The sequence below is a fragment of the Ptiloglossa arizonensis genome, chromosome 3, assembly GCF_051014685.1.
Source record: "Ptiloglossa arizonensis isolate GNS036 chromosome 3, iyPtiAriz1_principal, whole genome shotgun sequence".
In the NCBI taxonomy this organism is placed as follows: domain Eukaryota; kingdom Metazoa; phylum Arthropoda; class Insecta; order Hymenoptera; family Colletidae; genus Ptiloglossa; species Ptiloglossa arizonensis.
The window spans coordinates 7,476,268-7,502,623 of record NC_135050.1 but is presented as its reverse complement, the minus strand read 5'-3'; the positions used below and the strand labels follow the sequence as shown (position 1 = coordinate 7,502,623).

At 32.6% G+C, this 26,356-nt stretch overlaps 2 protein-coding genes across 13 annotated transcripts in view; both read right to left on the bottom strand.

Moving 5' to 3' along the window:
* Positions 1–832: 832 nt before the first annotated feature.
* On the bottom strand, positions 833–11,904 carry Hppy (MAP4K3-like protein hppy). 12 transcript variants are annotated; one of them, XM_076307073.1, is made up of 22 exons: positions 11,845–11,904; positions 11,087–11,408; positions 10,954–11,011; positions 10,279–10,434; positions 9,892–10,124; positions 9,546–9,809; positions 9,259–9,454; positions 9,089–9,189; positions 8,893–8,957; positions 8,313–8,396; positions 6,850–6,888; positions 5,545–5,598; positions 4,508–4,575; positions 4,098–4,244; positions 3,371–3,546; positions 2,416–2,620; positions 2,163–2,346; positions 1,745–2,034; positions 1,562–1,645; positions 1,403–1,495; positions 1,184–1,310; positions 833–1,108 (listed from the first exon to the last, which is right to left on the bottom strand). In XM_076307073.1, exons 2-22 carry the CDS (start codon positions 11,198–11,200, stop codon positions 1,009–1,011), a joined length of 2,838 nt encoding a protein of 945 aa, XP_076163188.1. In that variant the 5' UTR covers positions 11,201–11,408; positions 11,845–11,904; the 3' UTR covers positions 833–1,008. The 12 variants fall into 12 exon arrangements, with proteins under 12 accessions (XP_076163188.1, XP_076163187.1, XP_076163189.1 ...); XM_076307072.1 differs by having other exon boundaries at positions 11,087–11,891; XM_076307074.1 differs by having other exon boundaries at positions 1,757–2,034; positions 11,087–11,891.
* Positions 11,905–22,067: 10,163 nt separating this feature from the next.
* Positions 22,068–26,356, bottom strand: part of LOC143144970 (neural-cadherin-like) — a 488,335-nt gene continuing 484,046 nt past the window's right edge. Inside the window, exons 32-37 of the mRNA XM_076307878.1 lie at positions 25,731–26,031; positions 24,959–25,148; positions 24,640–24,881; positions 23,746–23,961; positions 23,494–23,649; positions 22,068–22,770 (exon numbers count right to left, since the gene is read on the bottom strand). Of these exons, the coding sequence (XP_076163993.1) occupies positions 22,661–22,770; positions 23,494–23,649; positions 23,746–23,961; positions 24,640–24,881; positions 24,959–25,148; positions 25,731–26,031 (1,215 nt within the window). The 3' untranslated portion in view covers positions 22,068–22,660. The remainder of the gene's footprint in view (positions 22,771–23,493; positions 23,650–23,745; positions 23,962–24,639; positions 24,882–24,958; positions 25,149–25,730; positions 26,032–26,356) is intronic.

Here is a 26,356-nt window from a genome sequence, read left to right as displayed (position 1 = left end):
GCAACAGCCCAATGCCTACCAAAGCAAAACTTATACAAAATAACAGAAACGTATTGTACTGAATTGTACATGTTTCAATTTCATACTATTTTTCACAAAAACAATATATTTTTGATTGACAATTCGACAAGCATTACAATTTTCTATATTCAATAACTAATTTATATTTAAATCGTTGTCTTTGTTGCTGTTCAATGTTCAAATATATTAATCTACTTAAACTATCTTTGGCCAATACATTATAGGAGTTATACAAAGTTTCGATGAGAAGCTTATTGCGATACAATTAATTCATATCCAGGATGTCGGGATTTCTCATATCATGATACAATCATTCTAAAAATATAAGTATTCGTATATCTACACGGAAATATTGTACGCGTGGTTCTCGAGTATTGAAACTCGTCAATGTAATAAGATGAATTAAAAAGTGAAAAGAGGTTTTAAAATCATGCTTCGATATTATTATATTTAAAAAAACGTTTATAATCGTTAATAAAATATATCCCATTATAATCGCTATAGTTTTGCAGTAAAACAACAAGATAATATAAATTTTGCGATAGCATTGTATGTTTCTTTTTGTGAGAAGATTTGATCAGTATAAGCTTTATTTTGTGAGGCATAAGGGCAAATTTACATATTATTTTAAATATATTCGCGGTTCTTCTCAATATTCTGTCCCACTGTGATCTCTCTCTCTCTCTCTCTCATTTAATCTCAGTCACTAATTCTAAATCTGTTTTCGTTAAAAAGTTGTTGGTAAATAACCAGTTTATGTAACATTGACTATATGGAGAACAGTGACAAATGATGTGTACGCTGATGTATGTCGGTAATAAATTTTTTCATTCATGTGCACTTTAAACAGGTTAATTAACAATTTCTCTTACCAACATCAACCACTGCTTCTCAGTACAGTCACATTTTACTTTACATGCAGTCTGTGCAAATCACAATTCACTTGCGACACATTATGTCTGCACATTTATAGTTGGAAGATGAAATTTAGTAACTGGCTTCATGTCCAGCAAGTATATACAAGTCCGCTCCTTCGGATTCGGTTAATGTGCCCGACTGAACCAAATGACTCTCTAACATCACAACTCTGTGGAAAGCACACGTTTAAATTTTATTTTAGTTACGCATAAATAGTGTTATTTAGAAAATAATAAAGACGTACTTGTCTGAACCAAGTAATCTGTATGTTCTATTACGATCGCTGATTTCTTGTGTAACTTCACCGTTCTTAAAACTTCTACCTTGCATACCATGCTTATGGAATGCCAGTACACTATCTGGTAAGCAAACTAAAAGCACAACAAATGAATTGTGAAGAATAATATTATTCGCTTAAGTGTTTTTAGAATAGTATAGAAAAAATAATTGAAGGTGAACTTACTGATGGATTTGATTTGAAAGTTAAAATGTAATTCTGACATGTATTTTCTACTTGATCTAGGTTTTCCTTGCAATGTCACCACTTTTACTACATCTGTAAGATGCAAATACAAATAAATCACACTTTCGTACGGTATTTATTTATTTCTGATGTACTTACTGTCATAACATACTAATATTGCATTTTTTTCTAATTGTGTAACATTGATAACGTGAAGATTTTCCCTTCTTGGTATCACAGTGGCTAAAAAATATTTTTAATCACATTTTTGAAACACGATTTTTAGACTTAATAGAAGTAATATAATAGTTTCTCGATATAAATCGTAATATTTGAAAATACATATAACGGTACCCGAACCATCCATGTCTTCTAGTTCATCGCTGTGAAACCAACTTGCTCCTGAGTTCATATTAATTAAATCCAATTTCAATTTGTTTTGTTGATATGGTTGTTTTACGGACACACACACCATTGGATATTCCATTTCAGGTGTGATAATAATTTCAAATACATTCAGTGGTGTTGGTAGAGTACAAGTAAAATGCTTCAAGAGCATAAACTTATTGAGGGGATCATACCATTGCATTAAAAATATTCCCATTGGCATTGCACCACATAAATATTTATACCTGTATTAAATATCATATATTTTATACAAAAGATGTAACTTCCTTCTACAAATGGATTTTAGAAATGACATGCATATGTACCAATTTAATATCAATAGAAATTAAGAGATTTACAATTATGCACTCACCCATTATAGGGGTTTCTCCCAACACAACATTTGGTGCAACCCTTCGTATCTGGTACTTTAGTAGTAAGAGCAAACTTTCTAGGTACTAATCTCTCAGGTATTTTGTTCATATGCAGTGAAAACCTGTGGCTCTGTTTGCTTTGCATTGCTAATAAATCATGTCTATATAATTGTGGAGTTTTCCCTAAAAATTGACTTGTTTTCATACATTATTTATATACCTTTTTATATCAATTAATTAGAAATATTTTACCAGAAAGGGACATGAGAACATCCTTAATGACATACATCCAAATCGTACGTCTTGGATACAGTTGATCTATTGCAGTTTCATGAAGCTCGTTTAGATTCAAGTTGTAAATTCCTTCTTCTGCTGCAATCAATAAGTGCTGATCCCTTGTGTCTGGATGAATCCAACTTGCGGTACAGTGTATTCTCAGTGGACAACCATTAAATACCTAGATACAAATGTTTATTTCTTCCAAATTTCCAAGTCATTGTTGTTCAGAAATAATTCACGAAATATTTAATTTAAAGTAAATTTTCATTGAATGATCGATCGCCCTACGGAGCCGGATACAGCCATACAGTACGAGTGATCCTGTCGCCTTCATATTTTACTGACAAGAGCAGTCGAAAAAAAGGATAGCATGTGAGATGCACATAGATTTTTTGTCTGTTCTGTCTCTTTAAAATTAGAAATTTAATAAAACTGTTAACTTTTGAGTTATTCCATAACAAATTGTAGTACAAACTTTTAAACTTTGTTGAACCATTTGAATTAACTGTCGTATAAAAGTTACCTGTATAATCAATAAACTGTTCCTGTGATTTATTCAAAGTGATTGTGAAATAAAATAAAGGCGATTAATGTTAAAATAACTAAAAATAATTAAAATTGTGTTTGATTTTATTCTCATCAGAAAAAAATTATTAACATGTTAAAAATATTTTCGTATGAATAAAATTAAAAATGTTTAAATTTCATTTTTTATTGAGTCTATGGTATTTAAATGTCATCTGATGGTTTCTTACAAAGATTGTCATCGGTTTGTATCATATTTCATGCTTCACTGATTTTAATGAGGCTCATTCTAGCTGGTGGGATAGCAATGATCATAGAATGAACAAAATATGGCTACCATACAATGAAAATTTGATACTATTGATAACAAAAAATGCGATAAAGTTAAACAAATCATACTAACTTTTGAGAAACATGCCCCCATATGAACTTTGGGTGTAGGAGGCAAACCATTGCTGATAGGTCTGGGAGGTGTATGGCGTTTTCTGTCCCTTCTTCTTGGAGGAACAGGTGGAGTATCAGATAATAAGTCTGGGCTCATGCTTTCTCCATCTCCATCGCCTGGTGTCTCATTTTGACCTACAAAAATACTTGTTTACTAATGGAAAATTGAACTTATTCTTATTATTATCAATAAATTATCTATCATGATCAATAGTAAATTATACAGCATAGCTCAATGATAAATCATTCATACAAGGAATCTTTGAAAGACAGACAACAATTGCTGTTCAATAAATTATAAACATTGATTTAAGCTAACATACTTTGATATATGAAGCAGCAGTCAGTGAAAGAAAATAAAAATTAATTATATTATTTACAATTATTAATTCATATTTGTGTTACATTTTAGAATTAGTGGTACCTATTTAAATCTGTAAATGTTGAATATGAATTGTATAAGAAAATGCTTAGAATAATTTAGAGAACTAGAATTTTATGAACATGCTTTGAATTAAAGCCACCAATCATTTATTCGTAATTACTTTTAAAAGAAAGATTAGTTATAATTACAATTAAGGAAATAACCATGCTTCCTTTTGGTCTATGGAAATAATCATAGAGAAGTTGTCAAAGAACAACGATTGTGTAACATGAGTTTAACTGCAAGATTATCATGCTCCTACCATTAGATTGTGAGGATTCGTCTCGAGGACCACTGTCCGAGAGAGATCGTTGACGCTGTCCATTAACAGCAGCTAAGGACTGGGTACTGCTCACCAGACCAAACAACTCGTCCACAGAGCTGTGACGCCTGGGACTTGCTTGAGATCCTAAGCACCGAACCTACTTTTTATACTACAGCCACCATATGCTCAAACCTTTCAGAACTTCCACATCATTTATATTGTTCAATTAATAATAACACCCTAAAATATTCTAGTATATTTTAACAAATTAAATACTAAACACCACTGCATATATAAATATCATCGTATTGATATGGAAGTCTTGAACAAAATGTGTTATGTGTTATGTGTACATATTCTAATATAGTAAATATAAGTGTTGCTATAAAAAGTACATAACTCCTTACCTGACATATTATAGTATGGACAGTGCACTTCACAATCGTTCGATGATTCTCCTAGAGGAAGTGTAGCTCTGGAAAAAAAAAATGTACAAACGTTAGTACATAATAAACTGCTAGGAAAGTAGTTATTAAAAATTTATTGTCAAAACATATGTGCTACTAGGGTTAGTAAATTATTGATAATACATAAATAATGAATAAAAGAATACATATCAATGATAACAACAGTTAGCAGGGAATTGAAAGCTCATGTATATTATACCACGCGAAACCTTTCAACACATATCATTGATTATTAGAAGAAAAGAATATGTAGTGAAGTAATATGTTAGAAAGTAAAGAAGCTATAACTTTGGATAAAACGAATGTGTACAAATTCATTATAATTATATTATTAAAGAAGACATAATATTATAATTAGAATGTTATTATAACATGGATTTACAAAATTCAGCTATAATGTACTATTTATTAAGTACTTAAAAGAGTATCAAATACATAGCGTCTTGTAGGAGGTGCTGCATTGGAAAAATGAAAATTTTAAGAAAGGAATATTATGAAATAAAATATATTATTGTTTAAATGTACAGGGTATTTACTAATAAGCACACTTCATGGGAAAAATTTCAAATTTCTAAATAAAACTACTTTGAAAAAAAATGTTCTACATATGTACAAATAAAATTACCTTTGTTTGTTCAAATATATCCCCATGCAAGTGAAACTACGTATGTAATACCGGAAGTATAATGAATTTAAAGAATGTAGAATATTGAATATGTTAATACATTTTTACATATCAACTTACATAATTGTTAATTATAATGCTTATCCGACTGGCAAAATATTACAGGAAGCTACCAGTGTATAATTAGTGTTCCTCAATGGATTGTTTAAAACCAGCCTCAAATATAAATGATCGAAAAATTGTTTAAAATAGAAGCCCATTATTACTTTAATGCAAAAGTAACGTGAATAACTGAATTGTATGTACAACCAAAGGTAAAACAGTCTACTATTACATTTTGTTATTTACTTACTGCAGGGAATATAGTTGGTCGCAATGCCCAGCAACCATCGACATTGCATTCCCCCTGCACACATGAAACTATAATCATATACTATAAAACGATTACACATTTTTTTCTTACTACGCCTGCTGAATTTTTAATTTAGCTCACTTATTTAATTTATATGTATATTCCTATACACTTGTAATGTATGAAATAATCCACTTATTTCTTTAATATATGAATAATTCAGTGAAAAATTAATTTATAATCATTTTAATTAACAAGTCAGTGTAAGAAAACAGTATATCAAATTGTAAATGTAAACATTAATAAAGATTATTACATTTATTAACGTCTAGTCTTACCGTTATTAACTAATATATTATTTCACTTGCTTTTGTTATACCTGATTTTCTATTGCTAATTAGACCATAGAAATTAAGATTGTGGTATAAATATCATATTCAAAATCGTAATCTCTGTAATAGATACACGAATTTCCACCACCAATATGGTCAGTAGAAATGAATTCTTTAACGAAACTGACATGCAGTAAACAACATTAGGAGCACCTATCAAGAAAGAAGCATATTCTGAAAATATGAATTTTTACATAAACACTATTTACATATACAAGGTGGTCCACTTAAATAAGATTACCTAAATATCTCCTCTAATTGTGATAGTATAAAAAAATTTTTTTTTAAATATTTACTGTATCAAAAGTCATTCGTAGTATGATAATTTGTAATAAATATGTTTATTTACACGTATTTGTTTGCATTTAATTTTTTATCTCAAAGGTCATTTCAAGGTCATGAAGTACATATGTTCATATTTGAACACATTTTTACATCAGCTATATAATACAATAAAAAAAAAAAATTATACAATTATACACAAGAAAACATTAATAATCTTGTAAGTTCTGAAAAAAATTATCTTAGAAAAAAATATTATCTGCAATACGATGGTTTTTTCAAACTATTCAAACAGCATACAAAATATTTTTTATACCTCCATAATTAAAGGAGATATGTAGGTGACCTTATTTAGGTGAACCACCCTGTATATGTTTTTAATAATAACATTTTAGGGGATAAATAATAATTAAATAATAAGAAGGATTAAAGAAACACACAATGCAAAATAACTGAATTAATTCAAATGCTCTTACTATAATGCAAAAAAAAAATGTTAAAGGAAGTTGGGAGATCAATCAACAAATTAATATAAAAGTTTATTAAGAAAAAATAAGTAGTTTAATGCACAGCATTAGGAAATAAAAGTGCAAGGTGCAAGGTGCAAGGGAAAAGGGTTACCTGCCAATACCTTAGCAACAACTCCTCATCAATGTACTGCAATAGACTCCTGTTGGGAGAAATTATTAAAATTACAAACTGATCAGAGAAATTAAGGCTACAAAGAATTAAAATAGAAATAAGTTGTGAAATTAAATCTGGATAAGTGTTAGATGTAAATAAGGATTAAGAAATAACTATTTCAAGATATTGTACTATTTCAAGATTACGATTTAATAATACCTGTATAGAATACTTAATTTTTCATTCTATATAAATTTTATTCAGGTGTAAAACATGTTCTTTCAAATTGAATAAAATGTATCCTGAGACATGTGCCATATCCGATACATGTAATACCCCTAAATTAAATATTCTTTTTATCCAGTTTTAGAGAAATTTTAATTTTATGTATTAGATTTTATTATTTGTAACTCAGAATTTTGTTAATTATCGGATATGTAACATTTAGTAAATGCTAAAAAATAAATTTATTAATTCAAAAAGATCTTTATATAAGAAATACATTAAGCATATTAAATAGAATAAATATAACTATACTTACAGAGCAGGTGCAGTGAACAGATCAAGACCTTTTTGAACTTTTATTTTAAGCATGCACATTCATAGTAATTTACATAAATCATTATCATGCAGGATCATGACATACTGTTACAAATATTTACATTTACACCTTAACAAAGTATGTTACAACTTTTACTATATAAAAAATATAAAAACATTTATATTTATTATCATTTATAAATGATATGGCTTTATATGAAAAGGATTTTTGTTTTATCTACTGTTAAAGTGCCTATTAAAATTAAATGAATACAAAAAAAAAATCTCACGTAATTAGAATATTATATTTTTATATATAATTATTAATTTAATTCATGCAAATTTAAAGTAATAAATAAGAAAAGCAAAATTCGCCTAATTACATATTCCTCTGGAAAACATAATTTTAACAAATAATACAATTGTAGTCTTTAGTCATATTTAACGACAACGCTGTTCAAGCCAGGTCATATCCTTTGGGGTTCTCCCACTCTAATCTGAACACGACACTAACACATACGTTGTGCATAACATCTGTGAGTTTTCTTATGACGAAAATACTGCCTTTTCATGGTTGTTTCTTTAATATCGCGTGGTTTTTCAGACAATGTAGATATGATACATAGGGAAGGAATGATTGCAAAAGGAAGTAGACACATGAGGGGCCCCTAATACTAAACAGCGCTGTTCTATGACCATAATTAAAATATCATGCAATTATACACATATCTATTTAAAAAAAAGTAAGAAATATTTTTTGTATTATATCTAATAAGTTATACATTATCTTAAATCAGATAGAAATCAGTCCATTCTGTTCCTGGTTTCATAGATACATACAGTTGCAATAATATGAATGTTAATTTCGCTGGGTAAGATTTAAAACTGTATAACATCTTCATATTAAACTACCTGCATTGTATGAATTACCTTAAACTCATATGAAATATTTCTGTGCCTGTTTTGCTTCGACGTGACTGTCTACTATCTGTTGTAACGTTAGCGCCAACAGTACTGATACAAAAATAAACTATATCATGTCTAGGAAATATAAAATTTAGAATAAAGTAAAACATTAAAATTAAACTTTACAGGTTCATAAATTAATATTAGATTAACTATTATACATAGCAAATGTATTCTATCATGTTATTACATCAATGCAGTTTAATTTTTCGTATGAAAAAAGTTGCATCTTTAAAAAAAGAAACAAATTTTCCTATTAATAACTAATGTAACATATGCAAAGCTGAAGCAGACGTGCTATATGTAACTTAACAATGCTTAGCATAAAATTGCTGTTTCGCTATACATAATTTTAAACTATTTAATAATTAATTACGAATTTTTCTTTGTAAAGGAATCAATTTGCTTTACCTGCCCTATACAATTATTAGCGAAACAGCAGTTACCATATTAGTGGAAGGACCTTAAAGCATTAACCCTCCCCATGTTTTAGACTACTATATAGAACTACATAATGAAATATATTTTTTTCAAAATTACTTACTTTTCTTGCACGTCTTCGAATGCAGTGCCAATACCACAGTCTGGATGTACACAATTATGAACAGCCTAAACATATATAGATATAAAAATTACATTTTGAATATTATTTTGAAATACTTATAAATTTATTGAATTAAATAAATACAGAACTTTCACCTATCAATTATTATCAGGAATATTTAAAGACCATGAATTACCTTAACATTATTCATGATATCCATAATATCCCATGCTGGACTACTGTCCACGGATGGTGATATTGAATCTCTTTGTAATGTTCCATCAAGATTAATTTGATCTGTAATGCGTACGCAATTTATATTTACATATGAACACCATATATACTTAAGACTATATTCTCTCTTACCGTCGCTATCTAATTGTGGTATGGGGCTTTTTGGTCTAGGTCTTGCAGTATGACGAGATGCAATCCTTTGTGGAACATTAGGTACAGCTCCATCTTCATCAGCTTCTAAATCAGTAAACATATGACTAGGATTCGATACCTTTTGCAACAATTCCAAAGCTAAACGTTTACTCATTTCGCCTTGAAAAAATGCGTGCTGGAATAATAGTTTTTGTTTAAATTTTCGTCTACATAATTATGCTAATTCATCATAATATATATGTAAAAATTAAAGAAGGAAAACGAACCTGCAGTAACTTTTCGGCTGTCGGTCGTTTTTTAGGATTTTTAGTTAGAGCAACTTTAACAAAATTATGGAATGTTGGACTCCATTTATCTCGATCTTTTAATGTTGGTGGTTTAAAGCTGGATTTAGACATGAGAAAAAGTGCTCTCATCGGATGTAAATCAAACATTGGTGGTTGTAGTTCTGCTAATTCTATTGCAGTGATCCCGCATGCCCAAATATCACAAAGCTGATTATAACCACCTTTTCTTTCTACAGCTGCGACCTGTGAGTTATAAAAATGTAAACTTTCTACCTTTAGATGTACGATAACAAATGTAAATAATCAGCCAGAAGAATTAAAGTACCTCAGGTGCCATCCAATAAGGAGTGCCAATAAAACTTTTCCTTTTATTGATGGTTGCAGTAATTTGTGCAGATACTCCAAAGTCAGCTAATTTGACATCACCAGCTTCAGTTAATAATATATTGGCACCTTTAATATCACGATGCATTTTTCCCATACTATGTAAGTAAGCCAATCCTAGAAGTGTCTCTCGACACATGTACGCTATTTGTATTTCTGATAGTGGTCCAGTTACTATAATATTATTAAAACTCTTATGCGTTATCATAAAGTTTTTAATGCTGTAATGTATACTTTATGAATGTGATTACATAAATATCTTAGTAAAAACATGATAAATTATATGTAGAATATGGAAATGAAATAGATATAAAGGCAAGAGACATACTGTGATATATATCTTGCAAAGAACCACCTCCGCAATATTCCATACAAATCCATAATTTATCTCTTCTTAAGTAACTTCCATAATATGCAATTATATTAGAATGTCGGCAATCTTTCATCATCAAAATTTCCTGTTGAATAATTGCAAACTCATCTCCTAAAACATTTTAAATTATTAACACTTCAATTATCAATTATAAATTGTGAATCAAAAAATTATTATAAAGTTAAGCCCAAACTTTATTTTTTATATTTTCATGTATTATACTATTATATATACAATTATCAGTGATTACAAAATTACAAAAAAGTACACACAATTGTTTTAATTCTTTTGCCAACAATCAATGTAAAAAGATGTATTAATTTGTTTTTGATTACAATATATGCTACTTTGGAATTTCAAATTTAAGTGGGCAAGATTTCAATTTCATTTTAAAATGTATGTTTATCACACAGAGATATAAATGCATGAAAGTAGAGGAAGCAACTTTGTTACAGAGAACAAAAGGAGATGCATTTAAATACAATTCAGTTGAAAGTTTATGTTGTTCAATATGTATCAAGAATATTATTAGGTCGAACATATAAAAAATACTTTCATAAAATCTTTAATGAACGAAAAAAGGTGACACATTCTCCAAAAAAAAATAGAGAAAAACTTGAAAAAGCTTACCTGGTTCCAACTTGATAACCTTAATAGCGGCGAGGTCATTCATGGAAAGTCTTTTGGCCTGAAAAAATAAATAAAATACCGCGTATACTCAATGCGTTTCATAATGAAGACCGAAATTAAGGAGACTACGAACCTTGTAAACATCTCCGTACGTTCCACTACCTATTCTCTGAATGAGCTCGTACTCGTCTTGTGGATTTCTTCGGCTTATGTCACTGGACAACACATTCGCGTTCAAAGCCATCATAAAACACAGATGCTTCCGAGCTAATACCTAATGAGCGTAATTAATTATCTACAAAAGAAGATTAACGTTAAAGTGTAAAAACACATTTGTTCGTTAGAATGTCACTTTCGTCGAAACGTCGCCATTGTGCACAACAGCTCTGAGGTTGGTTACGACCGAGTAAGCGGTTCTGCGATACATCGATCAACTGGAATCGATTATTACATACCTTGTAAGAAAGAAAATGAAATATTTTTAATTTATTTCTCCAACCTTTTAAGGAATTTAATATTCGTAAAACCTTTAAATTTACAGAAAACAATTGTCCAACTACTATAAGTTTGAAAATTAAAGTAAATCATTTAATACGACCTTATAAATGAATTAGATTTGAACGATTCATTGCTTTCAATAAAATTTGCAATAACAATAGTGATTATCATCGTTAGATAACAAGTTTCTAGATAAGATTTTCAAAGTGATTATTTTATTTTGAACTAAGTTTTCAATATTACAATGATTTATTATGTAATTTATTAACAGGTTGGGTAGCGAATTAAAATATCTATCCTTGCAATATGAGGGGTTAAATAACGACATGCACCATTCTGTGCTAATAAATAATAGTGGACAAGATGTCGCATAAACTACAGTAGTGTACATACACAGAGATCCATTAATTTGTTCTGTTTCAGACAAATACGGCGCGCGAAACGCATCCTTTTCTCCTTCGTGACAAACTTTTACTAATTACGCGGTTGGAAAACTAGATGGCGCGACATACACTTCAAATAAATTATCAATTTGATGAGCAAATTATTATTTATTAAATTTGAGTAGATGTCATTTAAATAAAATATGCAAAATATTCTATAGATGTATCAGAATATATTCTAAAAATGATATAATCATACTTTGTAAACATTTCCTTATTAGGTTCATAACCTGTTATAAAATTAAATATGTAGAGCTATTGATATTTTGATTGTATACACTCGTGTCGAGATAGCGATATTTTATTCAAGTAATACATGATTAATAGAAATAACATACAGCCATTTATTTATCGTATTTATTAATACAGTAATTCGAAAAAGATTTTATTCCTTCAACGAGAAATATAATTTTTATTGTATAATTTAAAATGTAATTTTTAAACAACAGATAATGGACGAAAGCAATTTTTCTTTGAATAAAGTTTTAAGAATTTAATAATTTTCAGCTTATGCAAAATTTTGAAATTGATTTTTGTCCCACATTTTTCTGCGAATAATATGTAAATTATTACATTGTGTGACAGTCAGTTAGTCAAGCTATTTGTTCGCAAATCAAATGTTCGAAAAACTGGTTGCACCATCTAATTGTACAAAAGAATACTACATACCGATAAGATTGGCCGTTTTGTTATCCACGGTACTGCTTATATGTTTTCAAATAGTTGAGACGTTCTCCGATAGATGGGCGTTCACTGCACATTCTTTTTTAAGCGGCTAATAATCGCTAAATTAAAGATTATTTTGACGCAAATAAGTATATTAATTAAGATATTCCGAATGTTTTTTTTATTTTGTTCCAAGCAATAGTCTATAGGTACAGCGCTTGAAATGCGAAAAAGTGCTCATTTAAATTCGATCGGTATTAAATTATATATTCATTATATATACTGTATGAAGCTATACATACTTTAATTATTTATGATTAATGTATAAAGAGAATTTTACCTTGTATTTCACACATTTTATACGGTAGATAGATATTATTTAAAGTAAATCAAGAATTGATATATAATGCGTATGAAACAAGTGTGCGAAAATTCCAACATTCAACAAAAAATACTGAGACTTGTTCAAGAAAGATTAAAAATCAGTATAATCAAATTGTATTAGAAATGCGAAGTGGTTCACACACAAATGTAAATCGAATTTTATATAATGAATTTTATACAACTTTATGTATTATATTACGGGTTACACGATAGACGATATACATTATATGTTATACGTTACACTTTATACATTATACGTTACACGTTATATGTTCTACGCTATACGATATACGTTATATGTTACACGTTATACGTTATACGTTATACGTTATACGTTATACGTTATACGTTATACGTTATACGTTACACGCTATGCGATACACGCTATACGTTACACGCTATACGTTATACGCTATACGTTATACACTATACGTTATAAGTTATACGTTATGCGTTATATGTTATACGATATACATTATATGTTATGTGTTATATGTTATACGTTATACTGTATACTTTATGCGTTCCACGCTTTACGATATACATTATATGTTATATGTTTAAACGTTATACATTATACGTTGTATGGTATAAGTTATACATTATACGTTATACGTTATACGTTATACGTTATATGTTATACGACAGCGCAATACTGCAATCCCCCACATTTTAGTGCTCCGATACGATAAATTACTACTTTTTAGAAAATTATTTCCGATCCATGGTGCCTATTGCAAGTTTGTTCCCCTCTCTTAGTAAAATACGATACAATAAAAAAAAATGTTTACCCTGAAAAAATTGTCAAGGTCACTTTGCAAAAAGTTTTTTTAATAAATCTCCACGGATTTGAAAATCTAGAATGCGCCTGTGATAGCTATGACAAAACGTTTATTATGTTCATAATATAGACAGCTACTATATCATGTATTTTGTAATTGTTCACATACGCTCCAAAAATTCTCGTTTTGCATTAAAGCTGATTTTATCGTATCAACGCTAACTTTTATCGAAAGAATCAAATAAAAATTTTAAAACATACGTATTTTCCATATTGGTCTTTAGTTTATATTGGCAAATTTCTAAAGATGCGAAACATAAACAATGAATTGTATAAAAAAAAAGTATAAAAAATGAACATTTTTTAACATATCGTTTAAACAAAATGATATTTTGCAAAACGATTCTGCGGCTTAAATGCATTATTCAAAAGCAAGTAATTTTTGTTTAAACAACTCTTACCTAGGTCTAGATTAAATATCGAGGGAAATGTTTTTTCGCCCCCAACTTTGAGGGCTGATTTCACCCCCTAGATATGGATAATAGCACATATCATAAAAGAAAATAAGTGTGAAATATTTATCAAATAATTATATCATATGTAATTGGCGATTTACGCTTAAGTAATGTCCCTTGTAGAAGTTCGTTGCAAAACCATTGGTATTTTACGAGATTGGTATTTCTATATCTCAATATTTATTTTATCTCACCTATTTTTCTGATTCTTGTAAAATTAATTTGATATCCTTCGTGATTTTCTCTAAATTTCGATGCTTTAGACCGCTGACATTTTATTCCAGTTTGAATCAATAACATTAAAAGTATGTGTCTTGTCTGACACAAAGAAACATTTTCTGCATTTCTGCTATATCTCGTCCATAATCGTACCCTCCAATAAGTTATACGAAGCATACTTCTGTTTTATACTACACCTTTCCTACATAACTTTGACTTTTCTGAGGAATCTTATAATAGAGATTTATGAAATTGTGATCTGAGGAATCTTATAATACAGATTTATGAAATTGTGATCTGAGGAATCTTATAATACAGATTTATGAAATTGTGATCTGAGGAATCTTATAATAGAGATTTATGAAATTGTGATCTGAGGAATCTTATAATACAGATTGATGAAATTGTGATATACTTTAGTCGAATATTTTATCATCGAGGTTTCCGATGTAACGAACATACGATCTTGAAGAACGTATGATTCTTGGAAGAAGAAATGGATATTTGCGGGGAAAATATACTTCTAAAAGCACAAAGATCTCCTTATTTTTATGAAAAAGAAGGCATTTATTTCGTTCGAACTGAAATATAAAGTACAAATGGTATAGATAATATAGTGGTAATAATGTAATAATTAATCGTTAATAAATATCAATTCAATTAATAATACGGTGTGTACCAGTATACTGCAGAATATTATATGTACGGTAATTGTACTACACGGGATGTGTTCAGTGGCAGAGTTACATCATTACAATCGAAGTGTATATATTACAGTGGTTACTCCATCCTCGCTGACCGACGGCGATAGATCAGATTCTCAATTATGCGTTTATTATTTTTTTTTGATTTCCTCGATAATTCTCCTCCTGTCCTATCTCGCGTTACATAGACGTGCGCGTTATTCGAATTGTCGATACTTTCGCAAACTGAAAAATGAGTGCACCGACCAAGACAACGCAGGGAATATATTTGCTCGGCGTCCAGAAATACATCCAGTTGGATATAACGTAACATTAATTAACACGCTGGTTTAAGTTCATTTGATTGTTAACGTATCGTCAATGTGAAACTGAACCGTTTATAAATCGTCAACTTGTATCTAATACAGTGAACAGATACAAAACGCGTCGCGTAATTCTTAAGTGATAATTGTTTACAGGACTAATACAGATCCTTTAATGTAGCGTTCGAAGAACCAAAGAAACAAAAATCGAGTAAATTTTCTCAAAGGAAACGCCAAGAGTGGTAGTACAAGAATTCACTTTATTTCCTCGAACAGAAGAAACAACGTACACTGAGTCTAACGATACCCAACCGAATATTTCCAGCAACGCGAGCAACGTTTCGTTTCGATATACACATCTCGCTCGCTCGTAATCGCAAATACAAGTTTATGTTAATAATGTCGGGAGATGAGTAACAGAGAGAGAGATAAATAGTGAGGCATAGATGATAGATAGAGAGATAGAAGAACAGATAGAGAGATAGAAAAATAGATAGAGAAATAGATAGTGAGATAGAAGAACAGATAGAGAGATAGAAAAATAGATAGAGAGATAAATAGAGAGACAGATAGAGGATAGATAGAGAGATAGATAGAGAGATAGAGAGATAGAAAAACAGATAGAGAGATAGAGAAATAGATAGAGAAATAGATAGAGAGATACATAGAGACAGATAGAGGATAGATAGAGAGATAGGTAGAGATATAGGTAGAGATACAGGTAGAGAGATAGGTAGAGAGATGTGTAAAGAGGTAGGTAGAAATATATCTAGAGATATATTTAGAGATATATCTAGAGATATATCTAGAGATATATTTAGAGATATATCTAGAGATATATTTAGAGATATATCTAGAGATATATTTAGAGATATATCTAGAGATATATTTAGAGATATATCTAAAGATATATTTAGAGATATATCTAGAGATATATTTAGAGATATATCTAGAGATATATTTAGAGATATATCTAGAGATATATTTAGAGATATATCTAGAGATATATTTAGAGATATATCTAGAGATATATTTAGAGATATATCTAGAGATATATTTAGAGATATATCTAGAGATATATTTAGAGATATATCTAGAGATATATCTAGAGATATATTTAGAGATATATCTAGAGATATAAGTAGAGAGATAAATAAAGAGATAAATAGAGCGATAAATGGAGAAATGGAGTGAAAGAGAAGGGGAAAGAGCGAGCGAGGAAAATTGTGAGGAGGGGGAGGAGGAGGCAGTCAGAGGAGTTAGGGAGCGGACTAGTGCCGTTTTAAAATGAATCGATCTTTCGATACGCTTTCTCTTGTTCAAATGTTTTCGGGCGAGTGCTCAACCTGCCGCGGCCTCGCGTTTACTTTGTGTACGATCGGGCAGTGCTTGGAAAAAGTTTTGCAGATATGTAGAATGAGCTCGCGTGGCCGCCGTTTGTCACGTTCGCGTTTCACGGGGCTTCGGATTCGTCGTTCGTTCTTAGATCACGCGACTTACCACGGAAGACGACGAGAATACGTACAATTCCCGAACGCGGCATCGAGATCTCTTCGAGGACAAGTACGCATCGATATTTCATTCGTCGCTCTCCTCGGTATTTTAAATGCCAAAACTCGTTCTCGGTAAAAAAGTTGAGCCGTGTGTTACACAGAGTACCTTAAATTAATACCGATTGCTCGACGGTGTTTAGTAATTAATTAAAGTAAATCGACGGTTGTAAATTGATTGTTTTCAGAAGATTTCGAATGCTATGTATGGTACAGGTGGTATCGCTAAAAGAAGTAAATTCTTAACGTGTAAACGAGTGCCGACGATAAACCGACGTCGCCTCGCCGAGTCTTTTCGTTTTGTACAAATGGTATGCGAGGATTCGATCGAATCGTCTCGCTCTTAAGTTGTAAATTAGTCATTGTCTATCGTTCGCGCAAAATTACTCAATGAAAGTTACAGCGTGAATTTAAAATACGGATGACACGGGCGCTGCGCAACGTTCGTTACGTACATAAGAAAACATTAAATATTCACAATTAATTATTCTACACAATTTACAGGTTCCGTTTTCCGGCACCATTTACGCCGCTATTCGCTTGTCCGCTTTTAAGCACTTGCAACACGCAAGAGATATTCCAAAGAACGTGTTTCCACACCGCGATCGATAATTCCGGATAAACGAAAATCCAAGGAACAGTTTTAGGCTTTCGTTAGTTTAGGAGTTATCGTACGAAATTATTGTTACGAGGAGTAAAAAGAAGGGAAGAATTCCTTGAGCTGGTAATTGTTTCAAAGCGATGCTCGTTTTCGAACAACCTTGATAATGGACTTATGGAACGAGTGTTTCTTCCTGCTTCTTTTCACGCTCGATTCACCATTTGTTCCGTATTACGATGTCTCTTCCGTTTTGCGCGCTTTAGTTAGAAAGTAAATACTTCCCGTCAGTGGCAAATTAAACCGCAACACATATACCTTCCAAAGAAATTTCAGAAACGATTCTATTCCGCGTCCCATTTTCGGTACGTTTCGTTAACCTCGCGACGGTTAAAGAAATTTCTTCGCCAAATTGCAAACAGCTTTCGTTGTAACACTTATTTTAGCGTATCTGCACGAAAATACACGCCGACGTGGATTTCCATTATCGTTGTGACATCGCAGCCCAAGTCTACTCGTTAACGAACACGGTCGCGAATTTAGTAACGTTTTCGATTCCACGCGAATTGCATTTCACTTTTACAATACCGAGAGAAATACGAGTTTTCCTTTCTTCCTTCTCAAAGGGAAAGAATTATAATCGTACTTCGTGTAAGGGTATCACGTTGCATATTACCGAGTGTCGTGCAAAGTTTTTCAGGTGCCTAGGTCGAGCGAAGGGATTCAACAGTTTTATGTGTCGTACGTCGAATTATGCTAATTGCGCTTATCAGAGAAAAAGTCTCGGAGGTCGACTTTGCATACTGGTGCACCGATTCGACCGCGTCGAAAAAATACAAAAGACATTTAAAGGAAAGAGTAGCGCTCCCTTGAATATTACAAATATACATCGAAGAATTGCAATATGTTTATCCTCGATAATATATTTACCAAAGAGTTTCGCGTATTAGATATTTTCGTTGAAATTTCATTTCTTTTTTCCCGGGAAAAAAATTCCGCATCGAATGGTCCGTAAATTATTCCAACGTTCGAAATTATTTTCACATCGTTCGGATTACATTATTGTATAAATAATCGCGTGGACTTTACGCGAGGTTCGTTCTAAACGAATTGGTAAAATGTCGTGGCTTGAAAATTTCGTCGCACAAAGCCAATCTCCAAGAATTCCGAAATCGTTTCGATTTCACGATGGTGTGCGATTCGCCGCCGTGAACAATCGTGCGCCAACCGTTTTGCCACTGTACACACACACACGTGCGCGCTCGCGCTCGTTACTCAACCCATCGTCGGTTATTCAACGATGAACCGTTCGTCCTCCTACAGCGCTAGTTCGTCGAATACTGTCTCTGCTTAGAATCTACTTGGCGGGGTGAAATCGACGATAGGAATGGCCGGAGAAACAAAACGGTGTGATACGAAGGACGATGAGGGAATGAAACACGATAACTCGATGAAACGAATCTATCAACACCGAGAAACGTCGACCCCGATTATTCGACAAAAATCTGAAACTCGACGAGATCGTTGTCACTTGTCGAAAGAATCTTGTTAAAATTGAACGAAAGCGATCGAAATTCATTCGATGGTGGAACGAGCCAGAATTGAAAAATTATTCGAGAAGAATCGAATCGTGGAAGTTGAATGCAACCGATTGTGCATCGATACAAAACTCGACCAGGTAAAAAGTGAAAATTAATTCATCGAAGATTCGTTCCAAAAGAACGAAAATATTTCGTCGAATAGCTCGTTGAATAAATTCAAAAAAAAAAAAAAAAAACGAAGTAAGATGAAAGTCATGGCGCAACGCGTTTCTCGGTGTTTGGAGATCTCGGGTGGAAACGGATGTACGTACACGTAGAACATATGGTCGCGAGAAACGTAATATCACAAATTCACCGGGGGAACGATACGCAAGATGACAATCGGTAGGACAAATATACAGCGATGCTCGGTACCGATCGCGGCGCAGTACGAGCGGCACCGGCACACCGAAATACACGTTACTTACAATATTCGTACAAGTGCTTACACTATGCCCGGATCACTCGATCCGACGGGGCTTCGCCTAACCGATAAATTGACTATTAATATTTCCGTAGAGAATTTTACAAATTAGTCGAGACACGCGCATGGAGATGCAACCGACAACGATGCCACTGTCGTCGCGACGCGCAAGCACCGAGCGTCGAATCCGCTCGTCGCGGCGAAGAAAGGACCTTCGCCGTTTTCCCTCTTCGCTCGCTCGCTCGCTCGCCGATTCATCGTTTTCTCTCGCTTTCTTGTCTTTCTCTTCGTTTATAATTGAGACTTCCGGCCGGTTCGTTATTGGCAGAAAATAAATATTAATACTATGTCGAGACGTTTACCGTGAGCTTCTTTCAACAGCCGGCCCGGCCCCCCCCCCCCCCACCCACCCCCCGTTATTTCGCGTTCCCGTTCGTGTTTTTCTCTTTTTTTTACTTTTTACTCGTCGCTTTACGTGTGTCTGCGCCTGTGTGTTTTATTCCTTTTATATGTTTTATGTATATGTGTGTACACATATATATATATACATACATATATATATATATATATATATTTGTATTTATATTTATATTTATACCGCTATATAATATTAATCATAATAATTACATATACGCGCGGTAACTCTCTTTGTTTCGCGGACTTTCGCGCGCGTTCCACATTCCTGTACCCTTTGTTTTCCACGTTACGCTTCTCTCCCTTTCTATTTTATATATATATATATATATATATATATATATATATATATATATATGTATATGTATATATATATATGTATATACCTTCTATATATATATTTATTTATTTATTTATAAATCCATATTTATAATATATATATATATATCGTAATGTCAATAATAATACTATCAATAATTAATGAGGATGGTGGTGACGGTGACGATGACAACGATGAGGATGATTCTCGACTCGCAAAACAATGTCCCACGTGTCTTGAATAATTCTATTACGACAGACCACATTACGGTAGGATCGTCGTCCGCATCTCGCGCGAACGAGGAAGGCGTCGCGAATGTATCGTTTCTTGCGATTCTTTACACTCAACGATACAAGTTCGTGTATATGAGACTGAGAGCCGGTGCGCGTTCGTTGGACGAAACGGAAAAATCGCGCCGGAACTTGGCTCACAAGAAGAATGTCGAAAGTGACTCACCGATCTTATCGAAACTTGGTGGGTTTATAGGTTTAGATATGCCACAATTGTAAAAGGAATTCTAGCCAACGGAATGGTCGGTCAGTTATGAAAAAATTGAGTGTAAAGTTTGGAACAATCGTTGAATCAGATACACTCGAAAAGTAAAGCATTTCTACCAATAGTAGAACCGTAGTTTAACGAAATTTAATATTTCGTTCTCTTCGTGGCTTTCATGACGAATTTCAAACAAATTCAAATACAGATACCGAATACAATTCTTCTCCCTATACCCCAAACTATACATATCTTTTTATTTTCGCCTATTTACTTATAATTATAGTCAATAAAAGGAACGATTAACTGTACAGTTGTTATTAAATGCAATAAATTAAGAAAAGATGAAAAAAGAAGAAGAAAATTATCGAAGGTATTAAGTATTAAAAAATGATTACCAAGTATTATCAAGTATCGATTAATTCTTAAAAAAAGTAATATAATAAAATACGATTAATTGAAAAAAATTCCAGACGTTGTGGGATTTGAAGCCGAGAACGAAATTATTAACAGTCCCTCACGTTTGCGACTGCACCGCAGTTACTGTCGGTAGAATGCTCCATTGCTCAAGTATACTCGATTAGGCAATTTTTCCGAACCTTACACTTATTTTTCTCGCAACCAGACGACTATTTGAGGCTACAACTCCGATTAAGATCGTCGCGCACGTAAATTCACGAGTCGGTGAAGTTTCGTTACCGGTGAGAGTCGTTTCCGACATTCCCTTTGTCAGTGAACTTGTTGAAGTAGGAGACAGGAATGGTGGCGGGGTGGGAAGAATAATGGTAAAATGAGAAATGCCCTTTAAAACACGACGCGTCCGCGAGTTAGGCGGCTGTCGATGAAACGAAACGACGATCACGCGCACGGCAATGATACTGGCAGTAGTAAACGTTGACGAATCATTTTTCTTCCGGATAACCGATGCTGTCGCGCCGATGATAATATAACCAAGACATCAACGTCGATGGTATCGATAAATAGTAACTATGATTGTGACTAAAAATAATGAATCGTATATATAATATATATATGTATATATATATATATTTATATATGTATGTATATATATATTTATATATGTATGTATATATATATATATATTTATATATATCTATATATATATTTATATATATATGTATATATATATATTTATATATATGTATATATATATATGTATATATATTTTGTTTTATTAATAGAAAAGTCTCACGTGTAGGTACACACACGCGAATTCACTACGTATACGCGTAACGTGCTATACAGATAGGTGTGCACCCTTTGCGGGCAACGCGCCGCTCACGGATTACGCCGTCCGGTTGTGACTGTGACTCGAGAGGATTTATTGCAACAAGATTCGTGACGCGACGGGCTTTTGAAAGCTCTTAACTTCTGAGATCACCATCGACAAGCGGTCGCGTTCGTTGATCAGAGCAACTTCTTTTTCTCTCTCTCTCTCGTTATTAGAGCACCTGTGCGCGAACGCCCCGTCCTTCAATTGCGGGATAACGTTACGCGTAGGAAACGGTCCCGCGATGCGGACGTGCTCGATGATTATTGAACGAATCGTAACGCGTCTGTTTGTTGCTCCGGTAACGAAAACATCACTCCCGGCGTACACGGATCTTCTCGCTTCTCGTGCCCGTTCTTCCTCCTTGTCTTCACTCATACTCTTTGGAAAGTTTGTCCGAACTTGCGTTCCTTAGTGGACAGTTCTCTTTGTGGTTTTCTTTCGTTTTAAGGTCACACGAACACTACGTTTACCGATGGTGCGCAGATCGTGCGGGCTTACAACTTTCGAGGATTCATCGCGATATTTTAGTCCTCTTCCTCACTTTCCTCCGGCGGGCCGTACATGTCGGCCAGTTTGTCGAATCTGGGCCCCCAGGCACCTAAGTACTCGTACTCGTGCTGCTCGTCATCCGTACCTGTTGGATCCAGACCGATCTCTGTGTTTACTTCACACACTTACGTCAATATTGTGCATTATGCGTATGGTGTTTTAAATTTACTCGTTGCAGGTGTTGAACAATATAAAGATGTAGATATTTTTTGATTCGATAACGAGAGCCAAATGATCGTTTGACGATATCGATTTCCACGTTTCGAGGGATTTTATACTATTCTCTTTTCTAGTAACAAATTTGTGGGAAGCGTATGATATTCAAGTAAATGGTAAAGATCGTTGAAAAAAAATAATTGTGTACTTTTGGACAATGAAAACGGGGAAAATATATATAAGTCCTCTTCAGGACAGAAATATATTTTCAATGTTTGTACAAATTGTAATTTTTTTACTCTTATTGTTTCTTTTTCATTTTTACTATTAATTTGAAGTGTATGATTACGAAAATGAGTAAATGTATAGAGAAGGTCTATGTCAAGTTTCCTTTGAAATTAACAGTTCGATACACTTGTTACCCAACAAATCTATAATTATTTTTTCAAACTGATTCCAGGTAAAAACGAACAAAGAAAATTAATAATGGAAGTCAAATAATTTCATATTTAAGATTAAAATATACACAAGTAACGTAATAACGTTACGATGTGTAACGATTTCGTTGAGTAATTTTTAAAACACTTTTTTAAGTATACACTGGTATACCAGAGATTATTTCATAGATAAAATAAGTTACAACCATACACACCAGAAGCTAACGATGACAATGATCCCGCGATACTTCCGCCACCCTCGTAAGCGTAATTTCGTAGATCGTCGAATGGCGGTGCATTCGGATCGCTGTCAGCTCTCTTTTTATGATCTTCTATGAAGATACCCACGTTTGGTTCCGGTCCTAGTGGATCTGGAAAATGTCCCCAAGAGAATCGTTAGCGTTATCGATAAATAACGCCTACAATATCGTGAACCATTTTAACAATAAGATATCGTAATAACGTACAGGGTATTTTACATGGTGGCAATTTTCCACCCATTTCCGGTATCGGCCCATTGACAGGAATTTGAAGCGGTGTAATGTCAAACGCGGTCATATCGTCTTCTCCACCACCCTCGTCGTCGTAGTTAATAATATTTTCTCTTACATCGTCGTCAGGTCCAGGATACTTGATGTGAGACTCTCTTCTTCTATTGTAAACGACAAATACTAGGACGAGAACTGTAAAGTAAGGGAAGATAATGGTAATAATTTCAATTACATTTGTTGTACATTCCATGTTTTCGCTTCGTAAAAATTCCTTCGTTTTATCGTTATTAAATGTTAAATCTTCAAATACAAATTGTTGCATAACGAAGACAGGAACTTCTAAGTGTTAAATAATATTTATATCCTTATTAATCTTGCTGGTACTTATTTCTGTACTATTCGATAATTAAACCTTTAGCAGTTAAATTAAGATTCTAAATTTAAATATGGATCGTGCTCTACTATTATCCAGGACAGTGAGCTTTCACATTTTTTTTAGATGGTCTGGTAATGAAATTTATGTGTTTCGAAAGAGCTCCATAACGTATTTCATTTAATATTTTCTGTTAGAAACGAGTATTGCAAAATAAACTAACTTGATCCACTTTTGTAGTAACCAAATCTTGATAAATTATATTTCGACCTTGTTTCTAATCTTTTTAATCCGAAATACTCGAACATAATTCTCCTTTCTATACTATTGGGTTGTTCGGAGAGTCATTTCGTTTTCCAAAATGGAGAATGTATAATTTAATAAAATGTTTACACACTCTAAAAAAATCGTGTTTCATTTTCACCAAAAAAAAAATGAAACGACTTTTCGAACAACCTAATATTTAAACGATTTAAAAACTATCGAACAATACTTACTAAGAATGATTAGAAGACAGACCAAAATGGCTGCCAAGGCTCCCATGCTGAGCTTCAGCGTTTGGCCTTCTTGCACGAGTTCGCAATTCTCTCCCCAGAAACCATCGGGACAAATGCATCTGTAGCGGAACCGAGGATCCTGATTGATACATCTACCTCCGTTTAAACAAGGATAATCTATGCATTCGTTCTTATCCATGCATCCTTTATTATCTGGGGATGGAATTCTTCCTTCACCGCATCTAAAGACAGGAATAAGATTGTGTTTATGAACATGTTTCTATGACAAACAATATATTAGCCATTAAGCGACACTTACGTGCATTCGTATTCGTTCCAGAGATCGATACACTCGAAAGGATCTGGACAAATGACGTTGGCACAGGGTTTATTTGACGGACAATTTCTTTCTACATTTCTAGCCATTGTTGCTTGACCCCATTGTGTTCCATTCATCGCAGTTGGTAATGGTAAATGTTTTCCTTCTAGTCTTATGTCATCGAGACATCCTGATCGGAATACATTTCAAACGTTAAAATATTCATTCATTTTTTATATTCATATTTATCGATTGCTCCTCTTTTATATAAAATTCAAACAAATTAAGCTTTAAATGTTAAATTATGATAATTATATTTTCCGTACTTGTGTAAATTTAACTTTCGTCGAATTAAATCTTTTATATAGATTTGTAAAATACCTCCAAAATCGTATACAGTGGCGTGTAAAAGTTTCCGGTCAAATAAATTTTCCAAAATCTATTCCACGTGAAAAAGTTTCAACAATTCTTATTTATATTGCATATAAGCATATATTGTGTGAAAAACACAAGGCGAAAAGAATTAACTGTATTCCATTTTGTATGTGTTTCTTTAAAGTATTACTATACCGATGCAAAGTTTCCGACCAGTCGCAAATAAGAAAATGTTCCTACTTTTTGAATACCATTTAAAATTATATTTTCTTTGTTCTTACTTCCGTATTCAGATATAATATAATATATACTATATGTTTAAATAATTACAGGAGAATTTAGCCCGGTCTACTCGTGTGGATATTTATATTCTTCATTTTACTTTATTAAATGTTACCTTTCTGATAATCGGCGTAGACTTCAAATGTCCGAACACCAGTGTATTCGGCCTTGCCACCAGCAAAAACACCTTCCTGTTTGTCGACCAGCAGCCATTGGTGTCCTTCGAAGGAGAAACTCTCGTTGAACCTTCTTCCTTCGCCGCCATCTAATTCCAAAGTCGCAGCCGATCCATATCTCGAAACTCTGACCGTGTGCCATTGTCCATCGTCAACTGCTATAGCGGTCAGCCAGATATCACGTTCTTCGGTCCTCAGACTGTTTAAATTGTAGCGGAAATGCAGTCTGCTATCCTTGATCTAACAGTTGAAAAATCCATCCACCGTGTATTAGTTACTTTACTTTACACACTTGAACCTAATTCTCGATCATTAACTTAATGTAAAATATTTAAATATGCATCTGAACTTATTATTCGAAAGGGAAGAATTTTAACTCTTACAAATTAATATGTCGCATCGTCAAAACACTTCCATCTGAACATTCACCGAATTGTACTATTAACGTTGTACTAAATCGACTATAAATTTACATAAGTATTTGTTCAACAGGATACACTAATCGAGGAATTATAATAAAATATGATAAGTAGAACGAAATACTTTTCATTTCCACGAGGCAATT

Coding starts and splice junctions, on each gene's coding strand:
- Hppy (XM_076307073.1), bottom strand. CDS start 11,200: ATGATGGCTTTGAACGCGAATGTGTTGTCCAGTGACATAAGCCGAAGA. Junction 10,435..10,953: donor GGTTATCAAGTTGGAACCAG/GTAAGCTTTTTC, acceptor AAAATGTTTTAG/GAGATGAGTTTGCAATTATT. Junction 9,190..9,258: donor ACCACAATTAGATAGCGACG/GTAAGAGAGAAT, acceptor TACGCATTACAG/ATCAAATTAATCTTGATGGA.